This window comes from Rhinolophus ferrumequinum, chromosome 15, assembly GCF_004115265.2.
Source record: "Rhinolophus ferrumequinum isolate MPI-CBG mRhiFer1 chromosome 15, mRhiFer1_v1.p, whole genome shotgun sequence".
NCBI lineage: Eukaryota > Metazoa > Chordata > Mammalia > Chiroptera > Rhinolophidae > Rhinolophus > Rhinolophus ferrumequinum.
Window position 1 is genome coordinate 5,114,172 of NC_046298.1, and position 17,961 is coordinate 5,132,132.

General features: G+C 53.1%; 1 protein-coding gene across 1 annotated transcript in view; it reads left to right on the forward strand.

Moving 5' to 3' along the window:
• The first annotated feature begins 870 nt into the window (after positions 1-870).
• The window catches only part of NKD1 (NKD inhibitor of WNT signaling pathway 1), a 73,104-nt gene continuing 56,013 nt past the window's right edge, over positions 871-17,961 (forward strand). The window contains exons 1-3 of the mRNA XM_033129448.1: positions 871-1,127; positions 1,253-1,285; positions 1,974-2,107. Of these exons, the coding sequence (XP_032985339.1) occupies positions 1,103-1,127; positions 1,253-1,285; positions 1,974-2,107 (192 nt within the window). The 5' untranslated portion in view covers positions 871-1,102. The remainder of the gene's footprint in view (positions 1,128-1,252; positions 1,286-1,973; positions 2,108-17,961) is intronic.

Here is a 17,961-nt window from a genome sequence, read left to right on the forward strand (position 1 = left end):
ACAAGCAGAGCAGGCATTCTCTCGGAGAACCACAAAGGTGGGGTGGAACCCCTTGATGTCGCCCTCCCTTCTGCAGAGACCTCCCCAGACAAAACAAACAAGCCTTTGGGTCTGGCGAACTGCAGCGGGGAGCGGAAACCAAGGAAGATCAAAGACCCAGCGGTTACCCCCTTCCGGGCCGCGCAGCTGGCAGCGCTTCCCAACCCCAGGCGGGCACCCACGGGCCCCTTGGCGAGGGGATCCCAGCGATTGGCTAGCAACTCGTCGCTTTTGGACACTTGTCGCCCTCAGGAGTGGGCTGGGTCCACAGCTGGCTGGAGGTGCGGTGGGGGTTTCTTTTGGGCTTCTAAATCAAAACGTAGAGCGCGGGTGGGGGGGCATGGGGCGAGTAATAAGCGAACACTTTCTGCAAAGGCAGGTCTTGGGAAGACTGGGAAGGGGCAACGCGGGAGGCACGCAGCAGGCGCTAGTTCCCCCGAGGCGTACCTCTCCCGACCTCAGTTTCATCACCTGTAAATTGGAGCCCCTGAGTCCTGCCCAGCCCGCTTCAAGGTAAAATAGAGCGGAGGGAAAGGACAGTACTGTTAGCGAGAGGAGCGGTTGTCGTAGAGAGGGCAGGACCCAAAAGGGTGTCCGTCCCAATACGCCTACTGGCCAGAGCCCCCAAACCTTGTCCTCAGTCCCGGCTCCCCAAGCCCGGGCCCCCAGCCGGAGCACGAAAGCAGTAGCCTGGAGGGGGGCGCTGTATCGGGTCCGGCAGCGCCTCGCCGCGCCCCGCCCCCAGGCCGCCCCGCCCCGCCCCCAGGCAGCCGGCCCCGCCCCCAGACCGCCCCCTCGGCGGCCCGCCTCGCCTTTGATGCGCCGCGCCCGGCCAATGGGCGCGCGGGGAGGCGCGAGCCGCGGCGGCGGGCTGGGGGCTCGGCGCGCCCCGGCGTCAGTCGAGCAGCGGCGTCGGCGGCAGGAGCGCGTCCCGGCGCCGCCTCGGGCTCCGCTCGGCTCGGGGATTGCTCCCGGAGGAGGAGAGCCAGGCGAGGGCGGCCAGCCGCGGGGTCCGTGGGCCGGGCGCATGGCTTAGGGACGCCCCGCTCGCCGCGCCCCCAGCATGGGGAAACTTCACTCCAAGCCGGGTCAGTGTCCTCGCCCGCGCGCCGGCCCCGGGGCCCCCGCCGCTTCGCCTCCGCGATCGCTAACTCTCTGCCTCTCCTTTCTTTCCGGCTCCCGCCGCCGCCGCCGCCGCGCGATGTGCCTGCAGCCGCCGTGTGCAAGCGCAGGGAGAGCCCGGAAGGTAGGGGCACGCGGGGCACAGACCAGGGGGATGGATGGAATGGCCTAGCCCGCGGGATCTCATTCTCAGGGCCACCCCCACCCCCGGCTCTATCCGCTAGTCCCACAAACCCGCTCCAGGCGCTGCCTTCGTGTCCCCCTCCTCTGTCCACCTACCCCCTCCCAGTGGTCCTGTGCTGTTCCCTCTTTAGAGCCTCAACCCTTCCTCTCGCGATCCCCGCCTTCCGCGCTCATTGCACCCCCTCTTCAGGCTCCCAAGCCCCTTCCCCCAAGATTCTGTCCCCTCTCTTTCTGGCCCTCAGCTCCGTCTCCCGAAATCTCGGCGCCCTCTGCGCCCCTTCTCCTGGCCCTCAATTCTCCTCTCCCCCGCACCTCGTGTTCACCGAACCATCTTCAGACCCTCACCCCGTTGCTCAGCAGTCCTGGCCTCCGGGGCTCTCTCTTCTGATCCCCAGGCCCTTCCTCCTTGGGTACTGCTCCCCCTTCGCGCTCTCCTCTGGGTCCCTGGTTTTGGAGCTTAGCTGAATCCCCTTCTAATTGCCTGCGTCCCTCTCTTGGATTGCGGCTCTCTCTCAACCCCCTCCAGCCCGCCCCCCTGCTTCTGCTGTGCCCACTCTTTCTCTCTTCTCTGGGGTAACTTTTGGCCAGCCAGTGGCCAGACTCAGGGGCTTGTGTCATCCTTGCCCCAGGTGACAGCTTTGCGGTGAGTGCTGCCTGGGCTCGGAAAGGCATCGAGGAGTGGATTGGAAGGCAACGCTGCCCTGGTGGCAGCTCCGGACCCCGACAGCTGCAGGCGGCAGGCACTGTTGGCAGAGGAACCCGGGTATGAACCCCAGATACCCCTCCTTCAACCTGAGATGGGTCTCCATACCCACCCACCCCCAACTTTTAGCACCCTCTTGGGACAGCTTGAAGTCCAAAAATCCCTTCTTAGCTGCCCTTGCCCCACCAACATGGCCCTGTACCCCCATGCCTTGAGGAACCTTAGAGGTGACACAGGTGGCAGTCTCCTGTCAGGGTGGGAGCAGAGGGCCACCTGGGGGAAAAAGTCCTAGGTGAAGAGGTGCTGCAGGTCCATTTGACGGGTAATCTTATCTGTGCTGGAGGAATTTGGCGGCCTGCTCTGACTACCTTGTTTTTGTGGTCAGCATTCAAAGGTGGGTTTAGAGGTGGGGCTTGTGAGAGAGGGAAGGAATCTAGGGGTATCTGGGTAGAGGGCAGGACTGTGCTGGTCTCTGAATCTGTTCCGAGTGTCTGTGACATTCATTACTACCATCTGCCTGGGAACCCCAGTTAGAGCAGGCTGCTATCTGGGTGGCGGAGCTTGGGGGGCACTGGGACCCAGTACACTCTTTGGCTTGGCCCACGATGAGAGCACCTCATTCTGCTGTAGCCTGGGCCCATCCCTCAGCCTTCACCCAGTGGGTCCCTGAGGTTGGAGTTGTACCTGGGGAACAGTAGATGTGACAGGGGACTGAGTGAGTCCAACACCAGCTCCTGGCCTGGGACTGGTGATCACAGATGTCCTCTGAGCTCCGGAACTCTGCACGGGCTTTCAGATGGTCTGCGTGGAACTCAAGAAAGCCAAGGATCAAAGGATGAATCAACTTTTTGATGTGACATTTAATTTTTTTTTTTTTTTTAACTTAGAGGGGAACAGACTGAGTCTCAGGTCTGGTTAGTTCTTTGGTTTTGTCCATGGCTGGGGAGGGGCCACTGGAGTTTTTAGATGAGTGTGTGTATTTGAGCGGTGAGTCCTGGGCTGGGTGCAGCTCAGTGGCAGGGGCCAGTGTTGGGAGGTGAGCCGGTGGGTAAAGCCTGTTCTCGTGTGTGTATGAAATAACCTCTGCGTCTGGGAGAAACTCCCATCGCCTCCTCCACTGCCACTGCTTAGCTGGGCTTTCTCTTCTGCATTTCTCTTCATCTGTTGGCTGGGTTGGAATTGGACCTGCTGTCCCCTAGTACAGGTCAAACCCTGGTGGGAGGGGGGCACTGCAGTTAGGGGCCTTTAAAAACAGACTTACACGCTTCCCTGTCTCCCCTCACCATTGCTAGTTTTTGATCTGCTTAGTTATTTAGAGCCCAGTGAAAATGACCCGATTTAGCCATGTGAACAAATGCATTTGTGGCTCAAAACAGAGGCCAACTGAGTGGATTTCCATTAATCAAGTTTTGGGTTTTTTTCAGCATGTTTATTTTTACAAAGTATTCCTGCAGAATGCCATTTTTTGCAGCCCCCCCCCCCCCTACTTTTTTCCTCTCCTTAACTGCCAGGCAGCTTGCTCCATGGTTTAGGGGAAACTTGAACTACAGCGAGGGCTTACTTCAACTGACTTTTATCTTCAAAGCCGTAACAAATGTTACCCGCATGTTTTTGGTGGGTCTCCTTGGCATCCAGTCCTGGAGGATGGGAGGGAGGAGGAAGGAAGGAGAGAAAAACAAAAGTCTGTCGTTTTTAATTAAATAGTGGTGTTCCCAGCAAGCGGAATGTGAGCCAGTAAAAGTTGCCATGGGGGGAAGTGAGGGAGGGTGGGGAAGGGGCCCTAGCTTAAGTCGGTGGCTTTGTTAAAGTCACGGAATTTCGTTGCCTGGTTTCTTCCCCCGACTGAGGACAGCATGGGATGGTGCTTGCCCGCTCCGTCCTTGCCCCCTGTCTCAGAGAAGCACTGTGGGGTCATTAAGTACTTTCGAAGACGTGAGACACAGCCATCAGCATGACGTGTGCAGTGGCGGAGGGTGGGCCCCGCCATCCAGGATATTAAGGGAAGGGGACCTCTGCTTTCTTGAGAGTTGTGCTTTGTGCCTGGACCCGGATGCCAGGGTGCCCACCCGCCCTGACCCAGCCACTGAGTCTGCAGAGGTGGGGGTGGCAAGTACAGCCTGGGAGTGGTCCGGTGAACCCAAGATGGGGGCCTGTAAGGCGATTTCAGATGGTTCCCAGAGGAATATTTTTAATCTGAATAGTTACCATTTTTCTTCTATCGGAAGAAAAATAACTAAAACATCAAACCTACGATGTCATGGATATTACTGCTTAGGAGGAAGCTCAGTTGAAACAGATAGTCTAAAGTTGATTCTGAGAAAAATAATGAAGTGCACGTGGTCAAAATGATGACTGGGGATGGAGTGCCCAAAGTTTGGGAAACACAGATCCTGAACAGGACAGCGGTGGGCAGCCCTCTGTCTGGTTTAATTTCCGCGATTCCCAGCGGCATGGAAAGGGTGGCTGCAGGTTCTTCCATTATATCATCAGGATGTAGGAGGGCGTGGGCTCCAAAGTCTGCCGCCTTCCAAGGGCTGGCAGAGGTCCCCCCACCAGCCCCAGGCCTGCGTGAGGAATGGCCTCTGTCTCCACTCCTTCACTGGCCTTTAACTAAAGTGGCTGGAGACACATTAGTGCCTCGTCTAACTAGCTTTATTATTATTGCAGTGATAACTACTATGTATCATCAAGTGCCTGTATGTGTCAAGTGCTTTGCTTACATTGTCCTAATCCTCCTTATAACCCTGTAAAGTCGCAAGCCAGCTGGTGGGGACTCTGCTTTTCTCCCTTCCTGGAGTACTTTCTAGGACAATGGAAGCCACGTGTGGCAAAGCCCTGTGCCAGAGCGTCTGCCTGGAGGGTGTCACACTTACTACTTCCCAGAGAAGTGGCAGCCTCTGGTTAGAGTGCTTCAGGGTGAGGCAGGTTTTGGGGTGGGCAGAAGCATGAGAGGTCCCTGACTACACTTGTCCTTCCTGACGGGGTCTGAATAGCTTAGTAAATGTTCAGGGTGGGCGCAAGTCATGTGCAAGTTCCTGAGGGGCAGAGGGTGACCTCGCTGGCACTGACCTAAGCGTGTCCTCAATGCAAAAATAAATGAAGTCAGGCTCTGCCACTGGAGCTTGTCACCTTGTATAAGCCATTTTACCTTTGTATACCTTAATTAGCGCATCTGTAAAATGGGCGTAATAACATTCTCGTGCCTGGCAGGGTTATGATAGCTAACTCTTCAAAATGAGTAGAATCTGGGGGAAGGGTACTGGGAGGTTTGCTGAGACACTGCTAGGGGTGGAAATGGGGGGCCCAGATTATAAAACCAGAGGCTCCCGCCGCCCCCTACTCCACAGACTCGCTTGGAGGGACACAGGCTAAGACCAGGGCTTCTCCTTTCTGTGGGTTCATGGTGAACTCCAAGGGAATATAAGCTCAGAGGAGAAAAACAATGAGGAATGCCAGGTGTACTTCTTTCTACGAAAGAAGAAGAATAAAGTGAACAATTTATATGCCAGGCAACGATGTGCTCAACAATTAGGAATTAAAACAAGCATAATAATCTCAAGGAGATAAAGGAGGGTGGTATTGGAAATATGATGCAGCAATGGGCAGTTATAAAAGAAAACCAGTTGGAAATATTGGGCCTGGAAAATATAATGGGTGAAATAAGGAAGCTTATACTAGATGGATGGAATAGCGTAGTGGACACAGAGACGTTGATAGGACAACACTTGGAGAAGCTGGACCTGTGTGCACGCTCATGCAGTGTGTACACGTGTGCATCCATGCATGTGTACGTCCGGATTGAAGATAACTGCCTCCGCCCCACCATTTGGCCCTTTTGTTCTTTTGTAGCAGAGCTGCCCGAAGAGAGCTTGAGACTGGTGTGGGCAAGTCTGTCTCGGGATCAAAGGTGGCTGCCAGGCAGTTAGGTAATTTGATTAGGGGACACCTAGTGCATTTTGATATTTGGGGAAGATTGGGAGGGCGCAGGCCCTGTTGGAGCCCTCGGGGACGTGTGGGGCTGCGCGACGGGATTGGAGGCTGGCTCAGCTGCTGCCCGAGTGCCGGGTTCCCGGGGAATTGCCCTTGAATGATACCAGTTGGCACAATTAAAGGCCCCATGTCTTCGCCATATGGAAAGTGTTAGGCCCCTTACGTGGTTTCAGAGCTATGTGCCTGGCGTGGGCTTGACATTCGAGGTAAAGCATAAATCAAATATTTGGTGTTTGGGAATTAAAAGATGATTTGCTTTGAGGCTGTTGGAGACATTTGGGCCTTTATTCGCCGGCATCTTTGAGTTCTTCACGGAGGGTCTCCTCTGCCCATGGCATCCAGGTCAGCTTCACAGCCCCGCCTGGGAACTTTCTTTACCCCCGGGCAATATGGAGGAGAGGCGGGAAGCTTGGGTTGGGCCAATTGCCAGGTGGGGCATCTGGTTTCCAATAGGTCTGCATCCCTCAGGATGGCGGGTGGTGGGCAAGGGTGTCAGTTTCTGAGTGCTTTATTGCATCTCTGTGACACGTTGTCTGGGAGAGGCTTCAAGGAGTGTCTCGTCCTCCCTTCGAAACTTTTCTTTGAGAAAGAGGCTGCTTCCCCGAGTCAGGCCCTGAGTGTGTTTCAGTCCCTCGAACTCAAGAGCTGCCCCCTACTTTCACGTTTTGTACTAACTGTGATAACCCCTGGAGAAGCTAACCCAGGAAACAATCATGGTGTATCCCACAGGGTCTTAGAACCTGGGGGATGAGTCATCCCCTCGCCCAGGGGGGATGTCAGAAGTGAGGAGAGAAGGTGAGCGAGGGATGGACAGCGACTAGTCATTCGTCTTTGTACCAGGAGGCTCAGACACCACACTCGGGGACCAAACTGTCCTCTTGAGGACTTGAAACAGCAAGGCTGAACCATGAGCAATGAAAGAATTGCTTTCTGAGTAATGCGTCTTCCCTGTGGTAGCCCCAGGACACAAAGTGGGCACTCACGATATTTGCTAAATGAATGAGTGAGTGAATGAATGAATGAATGAAAGAAAGGAAAATAGATTAGGTCACCAGCCTCCTCCTCCCCCAGATCCTCTTCCCCATCCAAATGGAACGAGAAGCAGGAAAAAATGGGAGCGTGAATTAGGCCTTTTCTTTCAGGCCTTCAGGTATTAATTAATTATGATTAATAATGAATTGCTGTTAATTATTAATTCCCTAGCTGTGCCAGGCATTGAGGATACAGTGGCAAATAAAAGGGACATGGTCCCTGTCCTCCTGTAGCTTCCAGTCGAAGAAAGATAAGCTTGTACACCGGCTCGTTGACAGTAACACTCGTGAGAAGCTGTGTTAGCAGCATGGAAGCGGAGGCCTGAGACACCTGCAGAAGGTGTGCGAAGAGGGACTGGCCCTTGTGCAGGGAAGAGCTGCCTGCGGCCCAAGGCTGGCTCCTGTCTGTGGAAAATGAGTGGGGGTTGGGCTGAGCAGTCAAGGACTCGGGGCTCCAAGTGGTCCTGCAGCCTGTGGGGACTGGAAATCTGTCCAGTCTTTCTGGAAAACCTTGCGCATTCGTGGTTCTTGACCTGTTGAACTGCCTGTCCCTCTGGACAGGTGTGCGGTGGAGCTGGGTGGGCAGTCAGCATGCCCCACCCCCTCCAGCCACCAGCATGCTCCTTTCAGCTGATTAACATAGACTGTCATGTACTTGAGGACATTCCCCCAGTTGTTTTGATGGATTGGTGGCCCCTGCTGCCCTGGGGGGAGGAGGGTTGGCTGTAGGGCCAGAAGCCAGCCTTGGTGGGAGGTGGGGAGGCCTGAGGGGTCGGATCGACTGCTCCAGGGCAGAGAGAGACACTCTCAGAGGCAGTGCCGTGCCAATCCCGGAGAGCCATCCTGCCCCAGAATGGCTGTGAGTGAGCCTGTGCCTAAGGGAAGAAGGTCCCTTGCCTTGGTTTATCAGATGAGTCTGAGGAAGGGGAGTGCGAAGGGACCGTCTTATCAGGGGCTGGGCAGTTGTCAATGACATCAGCTGGAGTTGCTGTCAGGCACCCCACAATCCTCTCAGTTTCGGGGTTCTTGTAGCCTCACTCCCTGGCTGTGCGTTCACAATGTGCTTTGGTTTAGAAACTTGGAATTTTTAGGTCGCTTGGTGGATTCCAAAGCAGGCACTTCTGGCTGCCTCCCCGACTTCCCTGTCTTTTTTTCACTCACACATGTTCTTTTTGTGGCTCTTGTCTCTTACAGACATTCTTTCTCTTCCTCACGCTCTCCCTCTCTCCCTCCCTTCCCCTCTCCACCCCCATCAGCTCCCCCTCTCCCTGAGGAAGGAAAAAATTCAGAGTCTCACAAACAAAATATCTGCCATTCCATCTGAGGGAGAACTGAGGCAGGAGCCCAGAATATCCTGGAAGAAACGCCAGAGAGAGCTGAAGGCCTCAGTTGTTTAATCTGGAAGGCTGTCTTTGATGTCACCGTACTCCGTTTATCCTGGGAAGCTGCCTGCTTCTTGATGGCTGGCTTCAGACTCTCTGCGTGAAGAATGGCCGAGTGGCTTCAGGGGCGGGAGGAAAAGCCTGATCACTCCCCAAAGGGCAGGCCTGGTGATGCCGCCGCTCCTGCCAAGCCCAGGTGGGGTGGAGAACCTTTTCTAAACAAGCATTTCCAGAGACATAAGTAATTCTTTGATAACTTCCCGGGAAAGAAGAGGGGGCTGTTTATCCATGTGGGCACCAGTCACGGGGCTCTGCGAGGAGAGCCTGGGTTCCCTCCTCTGAAATCATCCTCAGCCCCAGAGGCAGCACACACGCGCGCTCGCCAGGGCTCTGCCCACCGGGGTGCACCCTGGGTGTGTGTGTGTGTGTGTGTGTGTGTGTGTGTGTGTGTGTGTGTGTAGAGGGCTCCAGGGTTGGTCTAGGCTTCACTTTCCCTACTTGGTGAGCCATGTGGGCTGTGGCCTTGTGTGTGGCTGACACCTTTCAGAGGACCCCAGGGTACTGGGTGGGCTTCACGGTGGTGTGGCGTCAGCTGAAGGGTCCCTCCCTTCTTTGGGCCTTGGATTTTCCAGCTGTAAAGTGAGATAAAGCATTTATTGTCATTTAGCAACTGTCTAATGAATGTTTCCTATTCACGTCACTCGTGTGTCTGTGCAATAGACACCGAGTACCTACCTTAGGCCAGGTGTACAGTTGCTCTCTCAATACACTTGTTTTCATGAAGCTTACACTGTAGCAGGAAGTACTTCTGAAAACAATTTTCACAATCTAAGTTGTGATTCATGCCTCAAAGGAGAAGTCCTGGGTGCTATGAGAACATTCAGTGGGGATCAGCCCTAATCTGGGTGGCGATTCATTCCACATATATTTGAGTATACGTAGGACATTGTGCAAACTGTAAGGGATAGGACATAGTTCCTGCCTCGGATAACTTAGCGTTTAGTGGAACTAAACGTTCATCTTTGCCTGTCATCTGTTTTTCTTGTCTTATTGCGTTGGTTACAATCTCCTCTATTATTTAATAACTTAAATATGATGTTTGTTGTCTATCTAGTTAAGAAAGCTTTCTTCAACTCCTGGCTTGCTATGATTTTTTAAACCAGGAGTAATTATTGAATTTTATCAAGTGCTGTTGGGGTATTGATAGAGCTGGTCATTCTTTGCTAACATATTCATATGTGATTTGTAGGCATAATGTATACTGTTCGATTTCCTAATACTCAACTTTCTTTGTACTCCTGAACACAATCCCTCTTTGTCTCGACGATAGACTGCTGTCTTGAAATGCTGTTGTGCTTGACTTGCTAATGTTTTCCTTGGGATTTTTGTGTCAATCTTCATGTTAGGTTGGCTCATAGTTTGCGGAGGTAGGTAGTGAACAATGAGGTCAATGTGACGGGAACGTCAGAAGACCCTCTGGGGACGAGAGCATCGAGTGCCAACTGGTCCATTGTCAGAGGTGTCCCAGAGGAGCTGCAATTCAGGCCCAAAGGTGACTGGGGGCAGGCTCGGTGAGCACGGCCAGGGAAGGGGATGTGTGGTAGCAGCGTGAGTGTCTCCTGGATGGACCAGCAGCATGGAGTGAAGAGGGCAGTTCGTTTGAGATGCTGATTGACGGACCTTCAGTTGGCTGGGGGCTGGGGGCTTTCTCAGCCGTGTTATGGAGCTTGGTCTTTGTCCACAGGGGAGACAAGCCGCAGGCCCTATGTGTGGGGCCAGCAGGGCACAGGTGAGCCCCGTGATCTGGAGGAGTTCTTGTGTGGGGAAAGATGGAATGTGGGGACAGGCACTCAGTTGTAAAAGTATTTAGGAGGATAAAGAGGAATCAAGTGACTATTCTGTGGGCTCAGTGAGAGATTCTGGAATGTCTGCATTGATCCAGGCACAGCACTTAGTTCTCGGGGTCATCCAGGGGACCCTTGAGGAAGCCACAGGTAGGGGAAGGCCCAGGAGGAGTAGAATAGGACGCAAGGCAGTATAGGGTGATGATGAGAGCTAGGACTTTGGAGCCTGACGTCCTGGGTTCAAATCGTGGCTGCATCATTTTCTAACTGTGGAACCTTGGGCATAGTGTGAAACCTCTGCAGCAGTCAGGGGTCCAGCGGGAAACACATGCTCCCAGGCATCTGGGAAGGGTGAAGGGACCCTTCACGGGGTATCGATGCACCCAGGGACTGACAGGTCCCTGGCTACAGTGGGAAGCTCTTAGCACCCCCAGGGCAGGAAGAGCCAGGGGAAGAAATGTTGGAGATTTGGGGTTGGCTCCCTATAGGTACTGAAGCTGAGGAGAGGGCAGGCCAGGCAGGAGCTATAAATATGGAGGATTAACCATAGTCAGACACAGTGCAGTAGTGAGGGGTGGAGAAGAAATAGTCCACATCTCTCTCCTCACATCCTGTTCCTACCAGGGCCTCCCATTGGCTGAATTCAGAAGTCAGAGGCCCAGAAGCCCCAGTGAATTGAGCCCCAGGGGTCAGCTTGCTGGGGCACAGAGAAGGGTGGGGCATGGATGGACTGGAGATGGCAATAGAATAATCACTCTGTGCCTCAGTTTCCTCATCTGTAAAGCCAGGATGATAACAGTATCTGCTTCATGGGCTGATTGTGCGGACTCAGACTATAAAATGGTTATAACTGCCTGGCACATAGTAAGTGCTCAATACACGTTAGCCGTGAAAGTTACAAAGGTATGGAGAGACACGGGACTATGGAGACTGGAGAGGGACTTTTTGAAGGAGGTGGCATGTGTGTAGGTCACTGAAGGATGGTCAGACTAGACCAGGGGTCAGAATCTAAAGCACCTGCAGGGCCCAGAGAAGTCATATTAATCAATGCAGCAGGCCAGGTGGGAGACCCCTGGTGTAGGGACAGGGCTTCCTTGGGGAGCACTCGTCCTGTCTCAAGGGGGTGGCCCTATTCAGCCACAGCCAACCATTGTCATGTGGGATTGTGGCCCTGGTGTTGCCTCAGCTTCTGATCAAGAAAAGAATCCAGCCATCTGGATTTTTGTGTGAAATAGTTCTCATTTAAGAAAACTATTGTCAACCAAATAAAATGTTTAGGAAACGCTTTCTTTGGGTGGACCTGGACAGCTCGATTTGGCCCGTGGTACCCTGGCTTAGTGATGGTTGATTTAGACCTACCCAATTTTGGTGGGGTTTGAGTCTGTGAGGGACAGTAGTACCTACAGGTGAGTACTAAAGGTGCCTAATGCTTTCTGCTCATTCTTCACATGTGCTGCTCCCCTTGTACAGGTGAGGAGACAGGCTCAGGAAGCAGGTTCAGTCTCCACCCCGGCCAGGGACAGCCGGATTCAGGCAGCACCGAGGCGGAGGGTACAGCCTAAGCCAAGGCTGGGTGCTGGGAAGTCGTGGGCAGGATGTTTCCGGTTGGCAGAGAGCAGTGAGTGGGGGCAGATGGGGTAAGGACAGGAACGTGGTTTGGGCCACTTTCTACTGAGACCTCCGCCTGTGCACATAGTGGGTGTCGCACGTGTGGTTGGAGCTTTCCAAAGCTGACTTCCTAGGTGCAAGTTCCAGCTGCACCTCTCCCCAGCTGGGTGGCCTTGGGCCACGTGACGGCTCCAATCTGATCCTCTGGGTCACATCTGGGGACTGGGTAGAGGCATAGTTCCTGCCTCCTGCAGCTATTCTAAGAGTGAGAGTTCATGATGGCAAATCAGGGAGAGCAAAGAAGGTGTCGTCCCTCCTCCTGCTGCTTGCTAGTGGCTCTTGCTCACAGTCACTCAGATGTGTCCAAGGACAGGGACAGGGTGCCATGAGAGAGAATAAGGAGGGGGCTCTTCTCGGACTGGGGAGGGACATTTAAGTTTTTGAGACCCAAGGAACACCCAGCCAGGTGATGAAAGGTTTGGTGAGAGCATCTCAGACGACGGTTTGGGGACATGCAGGGGCCAGCAGGCATGACTGATGCTTAGAGAAAGTCCTCAGCGCACTTCCGGTGTCTGACTTGGGACCAGACTCTAGTCTGTGATGTTAGGGCAGAGATCCGTGGTGCAGCAGAGGGGCTGGGTGGTGCCAGGGATGAGGGCGGCTTGTTCTATGTTATAACTCTTTGTGAGCCCTTGTTCACCCGCTGCGAATCTTCTATAATTTTATTTTCTTACTGATGTCTGTTCACTCCAGCTTCTCTCCTTTCTGGCTGGGTGGGAGGCTGGGGGAGAACTCTTGGTCTCATGAAGCAGTGTGAACCTGGAGCTGATTGGCCGGCCTGCCATGTGCTGCCCAAGCCCCCTGGCCCCCAGTGCAGAGCTGGGGCCCTGGAGAGCCTAAAGGGGCAGAGCATAAAGGGCCCCTGTTAGCAGGATGGGCCTTTCCACCCTCAGGCCACAGGTGAGGGCTGGGAAGACCACAGCCTCCCTCCGAGGATGTTTTTCTAACTGCAGAAAGCCACGTGGGCTGGCTCCTCACGCAGGCGCTTTGGCTTGTGGTGGCTCCACTGAGTGGGTTTGGGGCTGCTGCGTAGGGGTGCCCCTCCATCCATGTCTGGCTTCTAGAGGGAGGCTTGTTATAGGACAGTTTGACCTTGACTCCGTTGTTTTACCCCTTTTCCCCCCGCAGTGATCTAGCTAGACTTCAAAAGCAAAAAGATGATGTAAGAAAAGTACTACAAATCGGGGACAGAGTTGCCTTTTCAGTGGGCACTGGCGGCTTCTCTTCTCACCCTCCTCCCTGAAAATCCACCGGGGTGCATGGCCCCGTCAGTCCTGGGTACATGCCTCCTGTTCCGGTGTCGTGTGGCTGCCTCTCTGTGTGGCTGTTAGGGGCCCACTGTGAGCCCCGTGCCGAAGCCTGGATGCAGCATTGGGCGTCCGCTCTCTGCCAGGCCCTGAGCCAAATGCTCGGTTCTCTCAGAACCATCAGGAGGCAGGTACTGTTATCGTCCCCATTTTACTGATGGAGAAACTGAGGATTTACAGCAGTATGCCTCCTCACCCAAAGTCACTTGACTTGGAAGTGGAACCTTGCTCCAGCCAGACTCCCGGTCGGTCTAAACAGAGAGCTGTCTTAAATCTGCATAGATGACTTTTTGTTTGCTTCAGCGATGTGTTATAACCCCATTCATTGCTCATGAAATCAATGTAGTGTCCAGTGTTTGAAAAACGAAATAGAGAAGTATAAAAATACGAAAAAATATCACATAAGAAGAGTAAATATTGCTTTGTGTTAACTTCTTGTTTTTTTCCCTTTTTTAAAATTAAATTTGTTGGGGTGACATTGGTTAGTAAAATTATAGCTTTCAAGTGTACATTTCTGTAAAACATCTTCTCTATGTTCTTTGTGTAACTTCTTGTTTAGTTTATGGACATGGATTTACAGACATAGATACCCATGTCTGTAGCTACCAAGCTAGATCTATCTATACGTACACACATACCTCTACCCAAACCCAGAGGTCCATGGTAAAACATGTTTCTTACCGTGGGTCACCATCACAGTGTTTGGTCACTGGTGTTATCTCTGAGCCTGAGTGTCTGGTTTCAAGTCCTAGATCTGCTCACTGGCTGTGTGACCTTGGACAAGTTCCCTAACCTCTCTGTGCCAAAGTTTTCTTTTTTGGCTTCAGGGCCTTTTGGTTTGTTGACTTCTTGGTGAGAACAGATTCTCCTAGGATGGCTGTGGGTGCTTTCTTGGCCCCCTCCTCCCTTTGCTTAGGGCATGAAGAGAATGAGGAGTCCTCTGTGGTTCCCAAGTTCTCTCATCTGGGAAACCAACCTCTGAGCATGAGCAGCAGCCGCAGCTGCGTCCTAGGAGAGAGACGCGGCTGCGTCTTTGGGGACTAGACAGAGCTATGTGCTGGGAATCCTGAGCCGGGGCAGGAGTTGGGAGGGTGGGTGGTTTAGCTAGCAGGTATCTCTTGTGTGATGAAGAAAAGGAGGGTGTTTAGGTTATGTTTTGCTATGTAACAAATTACGCCAAAACTTAGTAACTTGATCATTTTATATTTGCTTAAAATTATGCAGTTTGCGTAGGGCTTGGCAGGGACAACTTGTCTATGGCTCCATGTAGCACAGTTGGGGTCGCTCAAACAGCCAGGGGCCAATTGCAACGACTCCACTTGGCTTATGTGTCAGGAGCCTCTGTTTTCTACCAGGTGGCTTCAACACATGGTCAGCTTGGGCTTCTGCTAGTATGGGGGCCTTAGGGCAATCAGCCTTCTTACCGGGGGGCTGGCTTCCCCAAGAGTGCGAAAGTGGAAACTGCTGGACCTTCTGAAGGTTTAGGCCTGGAGTTGGCAATGCCACATTTCTCTTGGTTAAAGCAAGTCACGGGTCCAGCCCAAATTCAGGGGAAGGGACAATCCAGGGGCATAAACACTGAGAGGTGAGGCTTATGGGGGGCATCAGAGTTCTCTACCAGAGAGGATGTGCTCTGCTGGAGAGAGACTGCTGAGAGGCTAAGTCAGAAGCAGGACTGAGAGGCGTTCGTTGGATTTTGGATGCTGGCATTCGCGGTTGGGTTTGGCAGGAGCTGTCTCGATGGAGGGACATCAGAGGTGACACTGGAGCGGGTCATGAGGAGAATGAGAAACACGTGCACGTAGGCAGAAACACACGCTTAGAAGAGGATCCATGGCCGTGTCTTTTGGAAGAATGGAAACTCGGTAACAGCTCAGATATCCGTCACGGAGGACAGGCTAATAAACAGCGGTGTAGCCACGGGATGGCTGTCTCCGTCACTGGTAAAACCAGGGTGAGCGAGGGCTGCACACCAACGGGACGGAGGCCCGGAGACGCTGCTGACTGAGCAAAGCAAGAGAAACACCTAAGTGTGAGGGCGTCCTGTTTTTGGCATTATACTAACGTCTGTTCGGGCCTACGTATCTGTATGTTTGCAGGTGCACAGAGAAAGATCTGGAAGGGTACCTGTCAAAGGCTATTTCCCTGAGGAGTGGAGTGGTGGGAGGTGGTAAAGACCGAAGGAATTTCGCTTTTCGCATTATACATTTCTACATTGTTGGACTTTTTTTCTTCGATGAACATGTACTACTTTTGTATTTTTCCAAAAGCCAATACATCTTACAAGAGAATGAGAGATGAGGACGAAGGCGGCATATGCAGGCACTCTATGGGGAAGCTTCACTGGCGAGGGTGCAGAGGGAAGGCAGTAGCTGGAGGGGCCGATGGGGTGGGAAGGACTCAGGGTCTGGCCTGAGGGCCCCCTACATCTGAACCTCCTGAGTGCTGTTCAAAACGCAGAGACCTTGGGTCCCCATTCCCCCAAAGCCCTCTGAATCAGAGCCTCTCTGTCCTGGACAACAGCTGTATTGATGGGACCCTGGGGACCCCGTAGGAAAGGCGGGGAAGGGGGAGGGTGCAAGATAGGGGAAGGCTAAGGTAGGGATGGCCCTCCCCATCTGTAGAATTGTGGGGATCAAGTGAGTGGCCTTCTGGAGAAGCCAGCGCAATTCCTGACTCCTGAGCAGCTGTCAGCGGTGCTGTCTCCTGTGCTCTTGCCCATGGCTGGGGCTCCTTAAACCTACAAGTGGATTTAGAACGTTACTGACAGTTATTGATACCCGGCTTCTCTTTCAAGGGCTGCCAGGCCCTTCCTTTTATAAGTGGGAGGAAGGAGATGTTCAAAGGACCTCTAGACTAGTGCTGTCCGATAGAACTTTCTGTGATGATGGGAATACTGTGTCTGTACCATACAGTACAGGACCTGTTAGCCACCTGTGGCTACTGAGCACGTGGAATGTGTGACTGAGGAACTGCATTCTCAATACAGTGTATTTGAATCCATTTAAATGTAAATTTAAATAGCCACGTGAGGCTGGTGGCTGCTGCATTGGACAGCACAGCTCTGGACCAATGGAGAAGATCCAGCAGGAGGCTAACCCCAATCCTGGGGGGGGGGTGGCAAGGAGTTACTCGCAGCAGGTGGTGGTGGAAAGAAAGCTCTCCCCCCAGGAAGCACTGGTGAAGCCCTCCGGGAGGCTTTCCAGACCCCACTCCTTGGAGGCATGGCTTCCCTCACGCTTTGAGGGAGGCCGCTCCATGGGCCACTGCCGCAGTCAGTAATGGGAAGGGTCGTGGGGCATTGGAGCCCCTTTTCCTGGTGTCACAAATCGGGGCCTTCTGAACCTTGCAGGTCCTTCTTGGCACCTGCTTCTGGGGTTCTTGGGTGAGGACTCGTCCCGTTGGCTTTGGCCTGGGGCACACTGCAAGGCAAAACCCACTGCTGGGGTTGCAGGCGGCAGCACTGAGAGGGCCAGCTCTTCTCCAGTAGCAAGAGCCAATAGTTGTCCAGAGTTTTGTGGTTTGCAGAGCCTTCCTCATACAGTGATATGTTAGGTATTCAATATTTGCAGAAACCTGGCTAGGGTGAGTAATCACACCCTAGGGAAACTGAGGCCAGACTGCGAAGTCCGTGAGACTCTCCTGTGTCCTCGGGGCCTTTTGTACTGCGTGGCACGCGGCAGAGGCTCAGAGAATATTTGCCAGGGGAATGGGTCTCAGAAGGGCCTAGCAGGGAGCACAGAGCCTCAGAGTAGGGCAGGAGTTCAGATCCTAGCCCTCCAAATCCCCAGCTCTTTTCACAGATACACAGTGCGCTCAGCCTCTGAAGAGCACCCCTGCTTGCTTCTCCCCTGCTCTTCAGAAAGGGCCCTCACTTTTTTTCTTGTGGTACATGAAGTCTTGTACATGGTAAAAAACAAAAGAAAAAGAAGGAAAATTCCAAACGGTACTAAAGGATATGTAATAAAAGGAAGCCCCTCCCTCCCTCCCACCTCTTCCAATGGCCTCTCAGCCGCCTCTTTCCAGGCGTCTGCGGTCACCGTCCTCAAGGCTTCTCTCGCTGTGTCCTCTGTCTGTGTGTACTTATCCGGCACAGGTAGTAGAAGCCCTCTTGGCCCACAAGACTGGGAAGCGTTGGTATCTGTAGGTTAAGTTCGCTTAAAATGGGGAACTATAAGACAGTGATAGAGGCCTTCAAACATTTTCTTTTAAGTTGCATGTTATAAAAACCTAACAGTGTATCTTGGAAATCATTCCAGACCCTTACATATAATATTATTGCTCTTCATGGCTCTCAAACCTCCCATTGTAAGGCGGGGCCATAATTTATTACACTGATCCCCTGCTGTTGGGCACCTAGGTTGTTCATGGCTTGTCCTGTGGTCTGATTTAGATCAATGGTGTGCCTTTCTGTGGCTGTGCTTCTGCACGCGCCTCCACCCGCCACATACACACTGCACACCCTGATGTCATCTCCACGGGTGGCTCTACTCCTCCAGGCCAGTGTCTTCAAAACCTAGGAGGAAAGCAGCTTCAGGAAGTAAGTATGGCCTCTTTCTCTGTATGGAGTAGTCAGGAGCCTTTGAGTTTTAAGCCCATCTCAGCTGTTTTTATACAAAGATATTTTACTGGCTGGTAGAACTGGGAAATTCAGAGGGAGTATTAGATGCAGGTACAGCTTGGATCCTGGAG